General features: G+C 43.7%; 1 protein-coding gene across 1 annotated transcript in view; it reads right to left on the bottom strand.

The window, feature by feature from the left end:
• The window catches only part of LOC126235248 (glutamate receptor ionotropic, kainate 2-like), a 309,725-nt gene that overhangs the window by 217,872 nt on the left and 72,747 nt on the right, over nt 1-19,106 (bottom strand). The window contains exon 4 of the mRNA XM_049943979.1: nt 10,033-10,250. Coding sequence (XP_049799936.1) covers nt 10,033-10,250 — 218 coding nt within the window. The remainder of the gene's footprint in view (nt 1-10,032; nt 10,251-19,106) is intronic.

Below are 19,106 nucleotides of genomic sequence, written 5' to 3'. Positions count from 1 at the left end.
AATCTGCCAGGAAGTTTCATATCAGCGCACACTCCGTTGCAGAGTGAAAATCTCAATTGGTGGAGTTGGCTATTGCTGGGTGTTTTAAAATTTAAGTGGGCCTACAACTATCTGGACGATGTGGTTATTTACAGCAAAATCTTCAGTGAACACCTGGATAATATAGGGCATGTCCTTCAATTTCTTTGGGAAGCTGGGCTGACCATAAAACTTGCCAAGGTCAGTCTGGCCCATTCCTTGGGCATGTTGTGTCCAGTGTCCATTCACAGGGATTATGAATTCTTTCCACAAAATCATTCCAAACTTAACGGAGCTGGATGGCGCTTTAACCAACTGCAGAGGAAGGTTGAGAATTTTCAGTGGGGTGATACTCAACAGGCATCTTTCGGGACACTGAAGATGGTATTGGTTAGTGCACCAGTCCTCGGCGTATCAGATTTTGACGGAGAGTTTGTCCTGCAGGCAGACGCCTCAAATTGAGGTGTCGCGGCTGTCATATTCCAAGAAAAGGAGGGAGAGAGAAAGGCTATCGGCTGTGACCCACGAGCTTGTCCCTCTGACGTTTAAGTGCTTTCATCATTCTTTTTGTTTCATCTGTGGCGGAGAGCAAATACTCTGTATACGAACTAGAAGACCTAGTTGTATTGTTTAGATTGGAACAGTTCCGGTTTTATCTTGAACATTAGCCATTACGCCTAGAGACCGACAACCAAGCCTTGACATGGATGCTAGCTAGGCCGAAGAAGACGGAGGGAACAGCCCAGTGGGCTGTGAGGGTATCCGCCTTCCGTTTTAATATTCATAATATAATGAGTACACATAACTGCGTGGCTGTCGCCCTTAGTTGAATGTTTCTACACGAATGTGAGGCAGCAGATGTCTAGCAAAGCGAGGAAGCAGTGGCTTGTGTGTAACAGTCCTTGGGCTGTTTGGGGGGTTAGCCAGAAAACAGTACGCTGGTCCTCGATTACTGAAAATAGAACAGCTTAAAGAAGGGGAAGAGGTACCATGGTATTCGCTTATCTAGGGATTGCTTTCCTTCCATACCTACTATGATGGAAAGGCTAAGATCTGACCGTCCTAGGTGCAGGTCCATCTGGTGTTATGCACTTTCATCATTCCTTGTGTGGAGGATACCTGAGCCTATATAAGACCTTTTTGAGTGTTAAAGGGCACCTGGCTAGGTCGATGTTAAATGGAATCGTCCACGAATTAGTGTTCCAGTGCAACAAATGCTTGAAAGCAAAACTCCAATATTCCATGCATCTCAATGTCTGTATTTTGTGTGTGGTGAGTCTTGGCCTTATTCATAAGTCATCAGTGCTCTCATTAATAAACAGACTATTTTACAATTTTAAAGAGTTTAACTGTTCCTGGTAATAAGCTACTGTTTGAGTATACTGAGCCGTGCATGGGTCCTGTTCCCGCCATTATGTATTTTACACCCTGTTTTTAACGTACTTCCACCTCACCACATTAATGTAAATTACTACTGTTACTGGCTTTGCCTGACCGTCAGCGGCGATAGCACCGCGAATCGATATATCCCCTCTCGTAGTATCTTTGCTCGACTGCTATTACTTCCCGGTCGTTGTCTGTCGTAAGGGAGTTTGCGTCGCGAGTTCGGGTTGCGAGTTCGGGTCTGCTAGTCACTGGGAACGCGTATGGAGCGCAACCCGGACCTACCAGTCGCGGAGTTGCAATGCGGCACTCTCTGCAATCGGGTTGGAGCAGCAGTGAGGTCTGCGTCGACATGGCTCGCCCGACCATTGCCGCCACGCATCACTTGAGCCGGGCCATGGTCTTGGTGGATCGTCGGTCGGTCGTCCTACCGGACGACGCGCTTTGGCTCGCCGATCCTTCATTACGGCTGTGTGTGTGTGTGTGTGTGTGTGTGTGTGTGTGTGTACACACATCGGCTCCCGATTTGTCTTCGTGTGTGCTTACTTACTGTTGGGTATTATTCAGGTCTTCGTGCAAGTGTTTGTCAGGTTGTGCGTGTACTTGGCGTTATTTCCACTGACGACTATTTTAGATGTTGTCGGCATTCTGCGGAGTCGGTCGGTTGCTGCGGACCAGGGAAGTTACCTCAGCGCGGTGAAGTCGACTGGGTCCAAAAAAATGGTTCAAATGGCTCTGAGCACTATGGGACTTAACATCTATGGTCATCAGTCCCCTATAACTTAGAACTACTTAAACCTAACTGACCTAAGGACATCACAAACATCCATGCCCGAGGCAGGATTCGAACCTGCGACCGTTGCGGTCACGCGGTTCCAGCCTGAAGCGCCTAGAACCAAACGGCCACACCGGCCGGCTCGACTGGGTCCGCTGGCGGTCCCTGCGCAGTGTCGGAGCGTGTATGGAGCTGTCCGATCGCTACGAGCTTCGTGGTTTACTGACCTAGGACATTAAAGTTGAGCAGTGGTTTCAACTAGGCAAGCCACGTCCATTCATGTTGTGTGGTTTGTTTCGGTGGTTCGCTGTTGGGGAGGTTTTCCTGTGAGCAACACTGAGTGTTTCTATTGCTGAAATTTAGCCGCCATACGGTGCAATTGGTTGGCTACAATTCGAGTACACTAGCGGAGTTTCCTGACTTGTGGCCATTAATGTTCCGGCTACTTGCCCTGGCCACTAACGTAATTTCAGGCAGCGTCCTTTCCTCACCTGTTGTCGCTGTCCAACATAGTGTGTAGTTTTGGCAGCTAATACATATTTCATTGTGGATAATCACGTTCGTAACCTATTGTGTTTGAGTTCTCGTGTACTGATTGGTGGCAAGCAAATCGTTGTGTCGGTCGCTCTGTGGCTGTCCCCTGGTTGGGTTCCGATGGATCAAGTGTAGTTGGGCTCACCACCTGTCTCACCTAAGTGCAGACCGAAATCCCTGGAGGCTTCTGAGTGCCGCTTTCTTTACTGTCCTACTCAAAGGTGTTTAATTGTCTGTTTATAATCTATCATAGTCAACGATTTAAAACTTGTAGTTTTACTGGATTTTATGTATTTTTTTAATTTTGGAAAATTAATTGTGGGCCTTAAGCCGCTTAAAACCTTTTTCTTGAAACTGCCAGTTATCAAAAACATTGCGGCCTTCTGCCTTAAAAGATTATGGTAATATATTTTAAAATTTTAAAATTTAATTGTGGCCTCAGGCGCTTGTATTGCACCTTGCATATGTTTGTTCTATCTACTTTTGCCTTGAGGCTTTCCAGCCTAGCTGTGATACCATATGTATTTTAATTATTTTATTTGCTATTTTAGCTGCATTTTTTAATTTTTGTTGACTTTCAAGATTTCGTGTTTGGAGGCCTTCAGCCATGAAATAATTGTCTTTTTGAAACTCGTAGTCCTAAAGGTTCGGCTATGTGCCGTTTTGGTTTCAAGGTGTTATTAAATTACAATAAATTACAATTTTGAGTGAACCTGACCGACACCTTATTTCGCCCTTTCCACAAACCTAAACACCTGTTCTGCCCTGCGTCTCATATACTTTATTCTGTGGTCCCAAGCTTTCCACTAGCCAGCCAGCTCCTTTCCACTTCATTCAGTTTGGGCAAGGATGAGAAGAGAAATCAGATGTGGCCCTTTCTGAAGGACCCTCGACTGAATTCATGTTAATTGATATCGGCAACCACAATACAACAAAGTTCGGATACCCAGACGTGGATTTGAATCATACTAGTTTGGAATAAAAGTCGAGTGTGCAGAGCACCAACGACGTGAACATTATTACTCAGAGCACAGGTATTGAAAATATTCGGCAGTTAGTCACCAGATACTAAGTTCTAATGAAGAAATTAACATGTGGATGTATAAACTTATGATCTTAGGTTACCAAACTGCATGCATGAGCTAATGTTACGAAAAATTATGTGTCCCTTTATAAAACAGGTTTAGAATAGAATATATTTCGAAGCCTAAAAATGAATTTACATATCCCAATAGAGGAGTTAATTCTCAGTAATCTGTAATTAACACAAAGCTTTGCCCATGTACTGCTATCAGAGATAAAGGCTTATTCGTAAGTAACTTTGGGGTTTCGAAAGACAACTGCGTGAAAACTTCAAGACATATCGAAAAATGAGAGTTATCAGTGGACAGAACATCTCCCCAAGTTTGTAACTTGCGACGTGGCAAATGTCAGTACGGATGGAAGAGCACGTGGGTGCAGTTCCTTTACCTGCTTCGGAAATCTGTTCAGTGGGTTGCACGAACTAATTCAGTAGGAAAATGTGGAGCAGATGATTTGTCCACGTGTTGTGACGCGCCTGCACCATAATTGCGCGCTCTTTGTCCATACATTATGAATCGAAGCTCCGAGAGACGCTCTATGTACTGTTAAGTGTAATTTTTGTGAATGCCCGTAGTTTTCGCGCTGTCATCTTCTGGCAGCCTGGAGATACTTATAGATAGTCCCTCGTGTACTGGGGGGGGGGGGGGAGGGGGGGTGGAAGTCTTCGCAGTCTCAACGAAACCGCCCTCAGAATAAATATGGGCAACAAGACGATTTTCACAGATGGCGATATTTTAAAAATGCAGCAGAACATATTGCTCATATCTTATGATGCGGGGGGACACCTGGTCGAAATGGAATACTGCTCATTTACTGCCGTCACTCGGAAAAGTCTTCAAAATATTCGTAATGGATATAATAGTAACATGGAATACAGAACCGTTAACCGATGTATGCTACATGATATCACATTTTCTGCTCTTCCTCACTATAAAGCTTTGAACATGGCTGCGTGACCAGCGACCGTTTACAAAGTAAAGCCACATAAAAGGCAGAGTCTGATGCTATCGTAGCTCGACGCATTTGAGCAGCCCATAGTGGCTTGCGTTTTATGTGTTCTGTTTTACAAATTTGGTGACTAAAACTTTTATCGTTTGATTTTTAGTTTAATATGTGACATGACCAGTTGAGAGTTTTATCACTGATGGAGACACTCATTGCAGTGCCGAAACCTTAGCCAAAGGAATCCTTTTTTGCGACCGAGGGCTGCTATTGCTATTAATTTTACTTGCTCACTATCTTTGCATACTCATGAGGAACTCAGTCACACCATTCCTACTGCGTCCTGGAACATCTTCCATCTTTTTGATAACTGCGACCCGTAGTAACATGGACACCACAACACAGTAATGGATGGAGATCCGTCCTCATCCGTGATAGTTCAGCTGACCCGCAGAACTGACGAAAGTAAGTCGTCACTGGGATGCGGGCATCTCACTCGATGGCATTACAGAGGTCCTCTTAGAGTAGAGATCAGGTAACACGGGAACTACATAAGCACAAGCTGAACATTGGAGTCGGCTGCGAGGGACCATAATCGAACAAACGGATGCACATGATCAGACTTTCGATCAGTAACCGGTGACAGACTATGACAAGTATATCTGGGGCCACGCTTAATCGCATGTAATCTTCATGCTCGCGAGAATCCCTACAGCACCTGCCTGAACGTACGTCTGTTATGCTAAGGCGGTTATCGGCGTGTTAGAACCGTGCCAAGGACATTTCCTAATGAGTACCACTACTCATCATTCCGTATAGTCTTTTTCCTCTCCAATAGCGTTCTTCCTGAGTCTGAACTATCTTTGATCGCTGTTTCTCGGACTGCAAATTTAAAAATGTGACGCCTTTGCTACCTAGAACATCCATTATGTAACATACCAGTTAGGAATAAAGTCTACGTCATCTTTATTCTAGATGCACTTGGTATTATAACTTTAAGTATGAAGTCGACCAGCCTTTTACACTTTTACCACTAAGTCGTTTGATGAATAATTGAACTCGAACTCAGATTTGTCAGTTTTGGTGGGTTACACTATATAAGCTACTGAAGATGGTTTCATAGTCTAAAGAGTGCGGTAATGAAAACAAAATAAAAGGGAAATTTTTATCCATCCATTGGCAGTCAATGTGGCGAATACACGCTGCGTAGTCTGATGGACTGTATACCAATTAGGTTCCTTCCGTAGTATACCATTTAGGTTCCTTTCGGAGTATACCAATTAGGTTCCTTTCGGAGCATGCTGGTGCATTAGCTCCATACTTAACAATCATATACAACCGTTCGCTCGACGAAAGATCCGTACCCAAATACTGGAAAGTTGCACAGGTCACACCAATATTCAAGAAAGATAGTAGGAGTAATCCACTAAATTACAGGCCCATATCGTTAAAGTCGATATGCAGCAGGATTTCAGAACATATATTGTGTTCGAACGTAATGAATTACCTCGAAGAAAACGCTCTATTGAGACACAGTCAACATGGGTTTAGAAGACATCGTTCTTGTGAAACAAAACTAGCTCTTTATTCGAATGAAGTTCTGAATGCTATTGACAAGGGATTTCAGATCCATTCCGTATTTCTGGATTTCCGGAAGGCTTTTGACACTGTACCACACAAGCAGCTCGTAGTGAAATTGCGTGCTTATGGAATATCGTCTCAGTTATGCGACTGAATCTGTGATATCCTGTCAGATAGGTCACAGGTCGTTGTAACTGACGGAAAGTCATCGAGTAAAACAGAAGTGATTTAAGGCGTTCCCCAAGGTAGTGTTATAGGCCCTTTGCTGTTCCTTATCTATATAAACGATTTGGGAGACAATCTGAGCAGCCGTCTTCGGTTGTTTGCAGATGACGCTGTCGTTTATCGACTAATAAAGTCATCAGAAGATCAGAACAAACTGCAAAACGATTTAGAAAAAATATCTGAATGGTGCGAAAAGTGGCAGTTGTCCCTAAATAAAGAAAAGTGTGAGGTCATCCACATGAGTGCGAGAAGGAACTCGTTAAACTTCGGTTACACGATAAATCAGTCTAATCTAAAAGACGTAAATTCAACTAAATACCTAGGAATTACAATTACGAACAATTCAAATTGGAAGGAACACATAGAAAATGTTGTGGGGAAGGCTAACCAAAGACTGCGTTTCATTGACAGGACACTTAGAAAATGTAACAGACCTACTAAGGAGACTGCCTACACTACGCTTGTCTGTCCTCTTGTAGAATACTGTTGCGCGGTGTATGATCTTTACCAGATAGGACTGACTGAATACGTCGAAAAAGTTCAAAAAAGGCAGCACGTTTTGTATTATCGTGAAATATGGGAGAGAGTATCACAGAAATAATACAGGATTTGGGATGGACATCATTAAAAGAAAGGCGTTTTTCGTTGCGACGGAATCTTCTCACGAAATTCCAATCACCAACTTTCTCCTCCGAATGCGAAAATTTTTTGTTGACACCGACTTACATAGGGAGGAACGATCACTAAGATAAAATAAGGGAAATCAGAGCTCGTACGGAAAGATATAGGTGTTCATTCTTTCCGCGCGCTATACGAGATTCGTATAATAGAGAACTGTGAAGGTGGTTCGATGAACCCACTGCCAGGCACTTAAATGTGATTTGCAGAGTATCCATGTAGATGTACACTCCTGGAAATGGAAAAAAGAACACATTAACACCGGTGTGTCAGACCCACCATACTTGCTCCGGACACTGCGAGAGGGCTGTACAAGCAATGATCACATGCACGGCACAGCGGACACACCAGGAACCGCGGTGTTGGCCGTCGAATGGCGCTAGCTGCGCAGCATTTGTGCACCGCCGCCGTCAGTGTCAGCTAGTTTGCCGTGGCATACGGAGCTCCATCGCAGTCTTTAACACTGGTAGCATGCCGCGACAGCGTGGACGTGAACCGTATGTGCAGTTGACGGACTTTGAGCGAGGGCGTATAGTGGGCATGCGGGAGGCCGGGTGGACGTACCGCCGAATTGCTCAACACGTGGGGCGTGAGGTCTCCACAGTACATCGATGTTTTCGCCAGTGGTCGGCGGAAGGTGCACGTGCTCGTCGACCTGGGACCGGACCGCAGCGACGCACAGATGCACGCCAGGACCGTAGGATCCTACGCAGTGCCGTAGGGGACCGCACCGCCACTTCCCAGCAAATTAGGGACACTGTTGCTCCTGGGGTATCGGCGAGGACCATTCGCAACCGTCTCCATGAAGCTGGGCTACGGTCCCGCACACCGATAGGCCGTCTTCCGCTCACGCCCCAACATCGTGCAGCCCGCCTCCAGTGGTGTCGCGACAGGCGTGAATGGAGGGACGAATGGAGACGTGTCGTCTTCAGCGATGAGAGTCGCTTCTGCCTTGGTGCCAATGATGGTCGTATGCGTGTTTGGCGCCGTGCAGGTGAGCGCCACAATCAGGACTGCATACGACCGAGGCACACAGGGCCAACACCCGGCATCATGGTGTGGGGAGCGATCTCCTACACTGGCCGTACACCACTGGTGATCGTCGAGGGGACACTGAATAGTGCACGGCACATCCAAACCGTCATCGAACCCATCGTTCTACCATTCCTAGACCGGCAAGGGAACTTGCTGTTCCAACAGGACAATGCACGTCCGCATGTATCCCGTGCCACCCAACGTGCTCTAGAAGGTGTAAGTCAACTACCCTGGCCAGCAATATCTCCGGATCTGTCCCCCATTGAGCATGTTTGGGACTGGATGAAGCGTCGTTTCACGCGGTCTGCACGTCCAGCACGAACGCTGGTCCAACTGAGGCGCCAGGTGGAAATGGCATGGCAAGCCGTTCCACAGGACTACATCCAGCATCTCTACGATCGTCTCCATCGGAGAATAGCAGCCTGCATTGCTGCGAAAGGTGGATATACACTGTACTAGTGCCGACATTGTGCATGCTCAGTTGCCTGTGTCTATGTGCCTGTGGTTCTGTCAGTGTGATCATGTGATGTATCTGACCCCAGGAATGTGTCAATAAGGTTTCCCCTTCCTGGGACAATGAATTCACGGTGTTCTTATTTCAATTTCCAGGAGTGTAGATATCAGGAAATATTTGCATGAATAAACGAATAAATAAGATGTTGGCGAGCGGCTGCTGGAGCAAACTTAGTGCTACATTCTAAAATGAAAACGACGCACCACAAAGGAATTGTCCGAATGGAACAGAAATAGGTAAATATAAAGTACATGGACATAGAAACGAATTATTACAATCACAGAAAAACAGGTGATCTATTCAAGATAAAGAGCTTAACAAACTGAGCAAGTCAGTAATGCGCTGGTCCACCTCTGACCCTTATGCAAGCAGTTATTCAGTTTGTAATTAGTTCAGAGAGTTGCTGGATGTCCTCCTGATGTATATTGTGCCACATTCTGTCCAATTGGCGCGTTAGATCGTAAAAATCTTGAGATGGTTAAAGGGCCCAACCAATAAAGTTCCGAACGTTCTCAACTGATGAGACATCGCGAAATTTTTCTGACCTACGCAGGGTTTGGCAAACACTAAGACAAGCAGCAGAAGGCATTATGTTACTGAAATGTAAGCGCAGGAGGGCTTCACAAAAACGCAATAAAACGGAATAGAATATCATCGACGTACCGCTGCGCCGCAAGGGTGTAGGGGATGACAACCAAAAAGGACCTGCTATAAGAAGAAGTGGACCACAGACCATCACTCCTGGTTGTTGGGCCGCATGGCGGGCTACAGTCAGGCTGGTATCCCAGTGTTATCACTACTGTCTGGTGCGACTCCAGACACGTCTTCGCTGGTCATGGAGCCTCATTTCGAAGAGTGACTGACTCATCATTACAGACAATTCCACTCGAGTCGCTGCTGACAGGGGTGGAATACCAACCTGACTTTCGCCCGTCATACGCCCAACAACCACCAATGATGGTCTGGGGTGTCACTTCTTTTCACAGCAGGGCCACTTTAGTTGTCATCCCCTACACCCTTAGAGCGCAGCAGTACATCGACGATATTTTACGCCCCGTTTAGTTGCCCGTTATGTCAAGCCATTCTGGGTTTACCGCCTGCACATGGTGAGAATTTCTGCTGCTTGTCTTCGTGCCTGCCAAACCCTACATTGACTAACAAGGTATATTTTTTACATAGATTGTTTGATACCGATAACTGTACATCATTTTTCTTACTGAGTGACTTGAATGAATACCTGTTCACATGAGTACTGGTGGCTCACCTGTGACAGCAGATGAGACTCAGGGTGCAGGTTGAGCTGGTAGGAGGCTGCGGTCGGCGGACTGGGGTCCCAGTTGAGCACCAACTGGGGGACGTGCAGCCGGTCGCAGATGGAGCGCACGATGTCTGTGGAGGCGCTCTGCGAGGGGCCGATGATGCCCGCCACACCCTGCCCCATCAGCCTGCACACTGCCGACAGGACTTCACCTTCTTCATCCTCTAACAATGAAGTTCACTTCGAGCATTTCAGAAATAAATAATACACTACTGCCCACTAAAATTGACACACCACGAAGATGACGTCCTACAGACGCGAAATTTAACCGACAGGACGAAGATGCTGTGATATGCAAATGATTAGCTTTTCAGAGCCTTCAAACAAGGTTGGCGCCGGTGGCGACACCTACAACGTGCTGACATGAGGAAAGTTTCCAACCGATTTCTCATACACAAACAGCAGTTGACCGGCGTTGCCTGGTGAAACGTTGTTGCGATGCCTCGTGTAAGGAAGAGAAATGGGTACCATCACGTTTCCGACTTTGATAAAGGTCGGATTGTAGCCTATCGCGATTGCAGTTTATCCTATCGCGACATTGCTGCTCGCGTTGGTCGAAATCCAATGACTGTTAGCACAATATGGAATCGGTGGGTTCAGGAGGGTAATACGGAACGCCGTGCTGGATCCCAACGGCCTGGTATCACTAGCAGTCGAGATGACAAGCATCTTATCCGCATGGCTGTAACGAATCGTGCAACTACGTCTCGATCCCTGAGTCAACAGATGGGGACGTTTGCAAGACAACAACCATCTGCACGAACAGTTCGACGACGTTTGCTGCAGCATGGACTATCAGCTCGGAGACCATGGCTGCGGTTACCCTTGACGCTGCATCACACACAGGAGCGCCTGCGATGGTGTAATCAACGACGAACCTGTGTGCACGAATGGCAAAACGTCATTTTTTTCGGATGAATCCAGGTTCTGTTTACAGCATTATGATGGTCGCATCCGTGTTTGGCGATATCGCGGTGAACGCACGTTGGAAGCGTGTATTCGTCATCGTCATACTGACGTATCACCTGGCGTGATGTTATGGGGTATCGTTGGTTACACGTCTCGGTCACCTCTTGTTCGCATTGACGGCACTTTGAACAGTGGACGTTACATTTCAGATGTGTTACGACCCGTGGCTCTACCCTTCATTCGATCCCTGCGAAACACCATGCGCAGCATATTCGTATCGCTTCAGACTAAAAGACACGAAGTTGCACTGTACTCAGAGTTGAAGAAATTCTCTACTAGTTGACTAGTTGAATTTTTAGAGTCCTGACTAGCATGAACGCCTGTATTTCAGCTGTTGACATTTGTTATTACTTACCTTGAAAAACACAAGTTATCAATTGTAAATAAATTCTAGGCGATTGAGGTAATTTTGACGTATATTCGAATAAAAAACCAGTATTGTAGACATTATTCCTCGAATTTTATAGCCTATTTTTAAAAGTTACAAATTTGTCAATTTAGGCACTCGCAAGCAAACTGTTCTTTTTTTAGATCCTGCAGTATATCAGGGAAGGAATAGGTGTGTTGTCGCTCGTTAGGTTGGTGGAGAGACTGACTGATGAATGTTTCATTATCGCCTCCTCTAGTGGTACCACTAAGTAAGGTGAACCGACTGGATAAGAAGACCAAAGAAAGGCTTGCAGTTGACTGTGTTTCAATTATTGTTCTCTGCAACGAGTTTATGGGGCGAGGAGCTCCTTCTGAGTCAGTTCAAGAAAGTGCTCCCATTGGTTATTTTTTTCATTTCCTTGATATTATTGTAGTAACTGGATGGCTGCAGCATAGGGGGGCTGTGGCTCTCTTGGTGTACCCGAAAAGAAAGCGAGGCCACTTCGCCAGTTAAAAGATGAAACAGATGATGCCAAGTGCAAAATGAACAAATATGTAAGTGAGAGAAAGAAGGAAAATGTTGTGCAGATGCTGAATACGCAAAGAAGATGAAAATAGGGCATGTATCGAAGTCGATTCCCTGAAACGTTGGTCGTGAAGACAATGTTGGACGCTGGCCAGTTGTGTTTGACAAGGGAGGTAGATGCAAGATGTCGAACTGCAAGGGAGGTCCATCAGTTATCTGCCAGAAGCGTAATATTATTTTCTGCATCGATAAGAAAAGGAACTGTTTTCTGGACTTCCTCAAAGAACAAAAACTGTGAAGGTCAAAAGGTTCAAATCCTTAAATATTTTAATGTGTCACGATAGTATATATGTAATTATTTTCAAGCCAAAAGTTAATCCTTAAATGCCTAAGGTAACAAATATATAACGCTGAAAATATAATATATAAACATAACTTAATGCATTTTTATTAATATATTTTTATTGTGGCCCTAAAGTAACTCATATATAGCACTTAGAATTTTTTTTTTCTTTATTGCTTCACAATTCTGTCCATACAGGGTTGTCACATACTGCTAGCTGAGCAACCTTCGGTATTTAACGATTTTCGCTTTAACTATCCATGTTTCACTGCCATATGTAAAAATGAATAATACACATTGATTGTGAACTTTTCCTAACTGATCAGAAACTCTTTGGAAAACTTTGTTAAGATCTGCAGTTCAGGCGGCCTCCGCCTGTCGCCACTGCCACAACCACCTGCATTACCACTTTGTCATTGATACCATCATCAGTGACAACCCACGTCCTCTTATCTATGACGTCATTTTCAATACATCACTTCTTTTGGAACGGTAACAGCCATTGAAACGAAGAGGTCAATCATAATATACTTCTCACGATGTTCACCATCTACAAACGTCTCTAAACGATATGAATCTATTGTGCAATGTTCAAAAGCATTATCAAAACGTTACGTATAAGGTGGAAGTTCTAGTATTTCTACACCTAAAACACATCAGCTTCGTCATTACCAAAAACACTTAGTCACACACACACACACACACACACACACACACACACACATACATACATACATGCACACACACATACAATGTTTATATGAATTTAAAGGTTAAATAGCACTCGTGAACTTATACAATTCAATCACTGTACTATACTTTGTGTAACTCAACTAAATGTTTCCACATCTAAATTGTTTCACGTACCACATGATGTCCGCCAAGTGTCACAACGTTAATTCATGCCTGCAAAAATACATAAACTTCATCAGCAACACAACATTTATGTCAATGTTATACCCACACGTAAAATATCCAAATTCAAGCCTAAAACTTTACTGAAACTATGAACTTAAATGCCAGGGTGCCTTCTCCACGCCTGAATTGTCATAAAATACATATGGGTGGAAATAATAATAATAAATGCCGAATAGGTCGTCGTCGTTTCATTTTAGGCGTAAATGAGGCTACGTTAAAAAACACACATGACCAAGCCTATAACTGCACAAAACACATGCTCGGTAAAATACTAGCAAGCAGTGTTACCTGACACAAACAAGTAGGCAGTTTGAATTAGTGTCAGCACTGGAAGAATGCAGTTATTTCATCTCAGACTAGCACTTGCAACCTACGTCCTCAATTATTTGCTGGGTGTATTCCAATCTCTGTGTTCCTCTACTGTGTTTTCCCTCTACAGCTCCCTCTAGTACCATGGAAGTCATTCCCTCACGTCTTAACAGATATCATTCTGTCCCTTCTCCTTATCAGTGTTTTCAATATATTCCTTTCCGATTCTGCGCAGAACACCTTCATTCCTTGCCTTATCAGTCCATCTGATTTTCAACATTCTTCTGTAGCACCACATCTCAAATGCTTCGATTCTCTTCTGTTCCAGTTTTCCCACAGTGTTTCACTGTGCTCCAAACCTACATTCTCAGAAATTTTTTCCTCAAATTAAGGACTATATTTGATACTAGTAGACTTCTCTTGGCCAGGAATGCCCTTTTTGCCATTGCTAGTCGGCTTTTGATGTCCTCCTTGCTCATTCCGCCATTGTTTACTTTGCTGCCCAGGTAGTAGAATTCTTCCTGGCCATCAATCCTGATGGTAAATTCCTCGCTGTTTTCATTTCTGCTCCTTCTCATTACGTTCGTATTTCTTCGATTTACTCTCAGATCATATTCTGTACTCATTAGCCTGTTTATTCCGTTCAGCTGATCATTTAATTCCTCTTCACTGTCAGTCAGGATAGAAATGCCATCAGCAAATTGTATCATTGATATCCTTTCACCTTGAATTTTAATTCCACTCCTGAATCTTTCTCTTATTTTCATCACTGCTTCTTCAATGTACGTATTGAATAGTAGGGGCAAAAGACTACATCACTATCTTACACCCTTTTTCATCTGAGTACTTTGTCCCTGGTCGTCCATTCTTATTAAATCCCTCTTGGCTCTCCCTATAGCTTAACCCTACTTTTCTCAGAATTTCGAACATGTTGCACCATTTTACATTGTCGAACGCTTTTTCCAGGTCGATAAACCTTATTAATGTGTCTCAATTTTTCTTTAGTCTTTCTTCCATTATCAACCGCAACTTCAGAATTGCCTCTCTCGTGCCTCTATTTTTCCTACAGTCAAAGACATTGGCATGTAACGTATCCTCAGTTTTATTTTCTATTCCTCTGTATATTATTCTTGTCAGCAACTTAGACGCATGAGCTGATAAGCTGATTGTGCGATAATTCTTGCACTTTTCAGCTCTAGCAGTCTTCAGAATTATGTGGATGATATTTTTCCGAAAGTCAGATGGTATGTCGCCAGACTCATACATTCTATACACCAACGTGAATAGTCGTTTTGTTGCCACTTCCCACGACGATTTTAGCAATTCTGATGGAATGTTATCCATCCCTTCTGCCTTATTTGATCTTAAGTCCTTCAAAGCTCTTTTAAATTCAGATTCTCATACTGTATCTCCTATCTCTTCTAAATCGACTCCTGTTTCTTATTCTATCACATCACACAAATTATTCCCCTCGTAGAGGCCTTCAGTGTTCTCTTTCCACCTATCCGCTCTCTCCTCTGCATTCAACAGTGAAATTCCCGTTGCACTCTTCATGTTCCCACCCTTGCTTTTCATTTAAGTTATTTTGACTTTCCTTTAAGCCGAGTCAGTCCTTCCGACAATAATTTCTTTTTAGATTTCCACACATTTTCGATGCGCCCATTTCGTCTTAGCTTCCCTGCACTTCCTATATATTTCATTCCTCAGTGACTTGTATTCTGTATTCCTGATTTTACATCAACATTTTTGTACTTCCTTCGTTCATCGATCAACTGAAGTATTTCTTCTGTTACCCATAGTTACTTTCTATGTACCGATATTTTATTTCCAACTTCCGTGATCGCTTATTTTTGAGATGTCCGTTTCCCTTCAATTGTTCTGCCTACTGAGCAAATCCTTAGTGCAGTATCTACAGCCTCAGAGAACTTCAAGCGTATCTCATCATTCCTTAGTACTTCCGTATCCACTTCTTTGCGTATTGATTTTTCCTGACTAATTTCTTAAACTTCACCCTACTCTTCATCACTACTGCATTGTGATCGGAATCTATATCTGCTCCTGGGTACGCCTTACAATCCACTATCCACTATCTGATTTCGGAATTTCTGCCTGATCATGATGCAATCTAACTGAAATCTCCCCGTATCACCCGACCTTTTACAAGTGTACCTGCTCCTCGTGATTCTTGAACAGACTATTGGCTGAATGAGAGTTTCACTCTGCAGCGGAGTGTGCGCTGATATGAAACTCCCTGGCAGATTAAAACTGTGTGCCGGACCGAGACTCGAACTCGGGACCTTTGCCTTTCGCGTGCAAGTGCTCTACCAACTGAGCTACCCAAGCACGACTCACGCCCCGTCCTCACAGCTTTACTTCTGCCAGTACCTCGCCTCCTACCTTCCAAACTTTACAGAAGCTCTCCTGCGAATCTTGCAGAACTAGCACTCCTGAAAGAAAGGATATTGCGGAGACATGGCTTAGCCACAGCCTAGGGGATGTTTCCAGAATGAGATTTTCATTCTGCAGCGGAGTGTGCGCTGATATGAAACATCCCCTGAGCTGTGGCTAAGCCATGTCCAGAATGAGATTTTCACTCTGCAGCGGAGTGTGCGTTGATATGAAACATCCCCTAGGCTGTGGCTAAGCCATGTCTCCGCAATATCCTTTCTTTCTGGAGTGCTAGTTCTGCAAGGTTCGCAGGAGAGCTTCTGTAAAGTTTGGAAGGTAGGAGGCGAGGTACTGGCAGAAGTAAAACTGTGAGGACGGGGCGTGAGTCGTGCTTGGGTAACTCAGTTGGTAGAGCACTTGCCCGCGAAATGCAATGGTCCCGAGTTCGAGTCTCGGTCCTACACACAGTTTTAATCTGCCAGGAAGTTTCAGACTATTGGCTATTAATAGCTGAAATTTATTACAGAGCTCAATTAGTCTTTCTCCTCTGTCATTCCTTGTCCCAAGCCCATATTCTTCTGTGACCTTTTGTTCAGCTCCCTCCTCTGCAACTGCATTCCAGCCCCCCATGACTATTAGATTTTCATCTCCCTTTACGTATTGTATTACCCTTTCAATATCCTCATTTACTTTCTCTATCTCTTCATCTTCAGCTTGCGACGTCAGCATATATATCTGAACTATAGTTGTTCATGTTGGCTTGCTGTCTGTTATGATGAAAACAGCGCTATCACTGAACTGTTCACGGTAACACACTCTCTGCCCCTTTTTCCTATTCATTACAAATCCTATTCCCGTTATACCATTTTATACTGCTGCTGATATTACCCTTTACCCATCTGTCCATAAATCCTTATCTTCTTTCCATTTCACTTCACTTACTCCTATTATATCTAGTCTGAAGCTTTGAATTTCCCATTTCAGATTTTCTAGCTTCCCTATCACGTTCAAGCTTCTGATTTTCTACGACCCGACTTGTAGAACGTTATTCACCCATTGGTTATTCAATCTTTTTCTCATGGTCATCTCCCCTTTGGCAGTCCCCTACCGGGGATCAGAACAGGGGACTATTTCGGAATCTTTTGCTAATGGAGAGCTCGTCATGACACTTCCTCAGTTATAGGCCACATGTCCTGCGGATATACGTCTTGCAACCTCTTGCCGTTAATCATTGCTGATTCTTTCGCCATTAGGGGCAGTTTCTCATCCCAAAGACAAGAGAGTGCTCTGAACCTCTGTCCGCTCCTCCGCCCTCTTGGACAAGGCCGTTGGCAGAATGAGGGAGTGTGACTTCCTACGCCGGAAGTCTTCGGTGGCCATTCTTGATTATTGATCAAAATTTAAGCGGAGGTGGGCTTTTAACCCTGGACCGAGGTCGCTTTGATTACTATTAGTAACTGATTGCCACATGTCTAATTCTACATCTAAATTGGTCTATAACTGTACAAAACGCTCATAGCATGCTAAGTAGGCAGCTGGCGTTTCATCGTAGTCCCTAAATGAAGTATCAACGAAAACAATGCTGAACAAGCAACTTTTTAAGGGGAGAAGAGCATACTAACATGCCCAAAGTTTATGTCAAACGCCACAACGCAATTTTCATGTTTGAGATACCCGTCAAAATGGTATAACTTACAGTATTTTCAAGTATTGCAGGGAAGTTACAGCAAAAATTCCCCAAAACAAATGTAACACATGTAAATAATGTTGCACTAAATACAACGATGTCACTTCAAACCACAGAGAATGAAGTCAGTAAAACAATTCAAAAACTACAAAACAAAAAGTCAGTAGGCTTAGATGAAGTACCAATGTGTGTACTGAAATAATGCACAGGGATTATACAAGGCCCCTTAAAAAATATAACAAATGAATCTTTCACATCAAGGACATTTCCAGAGCAGTTCAAACAGGCAAGAGTTGTACCTTTGCTTAAGAAAGGTAATGCAGAAGACATAGAAAATTACCGGCTCATTTCCCTGCTGTCAGCATTCTCAAAAATAATACAAGCAATTATGAAAGACAGATTAATGAATTACCTGATTAAATTCAATCTTTTAAGCGAATCACAATTTGTTTTCCGAAGTGGCAAAAATATGGAGTCAGCCATAGTAGAATTAACAAAAGTTGTACTTGATGCTCTTGATAAAGATGAGTGTGTCACAGGCACATTTTTGGATCTATCTAAGGAGTTTGATACAGTCGACCACAAGACTCTATTAAATAAATTAGAAGCATTAGGAATAAGAGGAGTAGCTAGTGACTGGTTTCGATCATACCTAACAGATAGGGTACAAAGAGTAGAGATAACACATACTTCAAATAGGTCCAAACATTTAGTAAAACACTTATCAGAAACAAAATACATTACTATAGGGGTTCCGCAAGGTAGCATATTAGGACCGATACTGTGCCTGATATACATCAATGATTTTCCCAGTAGTGCTACTAAGCCATAAGAGGCAGGCTGGCAGACAAAATGATTAATGAACTACAGCAATATTATGGGGTGCCCATTAGAAATAATACTGAGGATTTGTTGGAAATGAAGCAGGCAGTATGGGCTACCTTCTTCCACAGACTGTTAACTGGTGAAAAAGCAGTACACCACCTTTGCCCTCCTGTACCTGATTCATGGTGCAATTACCGCAATGCCCAGTACTCAAAGAGTTCATACAGCCATAAACATTCCATCCTAGCACCAGTCATGGATATCACAAAAACTATTTACAGAGACATTGCAAATCCTGAATTACTGAAGAAGTGTCTACATGGTCTGACTCAAAATCCCAATAAGTCGTACAGTAATCTTATATGGACTCGCTTACCAAAAAATGTTGTTGTTGGAATGAAGACACTGAAGTGGGGGTCAGACATGCTGTTATTGATTTTAATTATGCCAACATTGGTAGGGTGAAAGTGCTACAGCGTGTGGGAATTAATCCTGGAGCAAACTTCCTCAGAGAACTTGAACGGATGGACAAGGTTCGCATTGATAAAGCAGAGTATGCAGCACAGTTCGCCACTAAGGAGTCCAGAAAGAATAAAAGAAGAAAAAACTTGGAAAAAGTCAAGAGAATGATATGCAGTATGGTGCATGGTGCTTCTGAGTGACTAAAAATAAAAAAAGCATATATT

The sequence above is a fragment of the Schistocerca nitens genome, chromosome 2 (assembly GCF_023898315.1).
Source record: "Schistocerca nitens isolate TAMUIC-IGC-003100 chromosome 2, iqSchNite1.1, whole genome shotgun sequence".
Classification (NCBI taxonomy): domain Eukaryota; kingdom Metazoa; phylum Arthropoda; class Insecta; order Orthoptera; family Acrididae; genus Schistocerca; species Schistocerca nitens.
The sequence above is the reverse complement of the archived record's forward strand: the minus strand, read 5'-3'. Positions and strand labels throughout refer to the sequence as shown.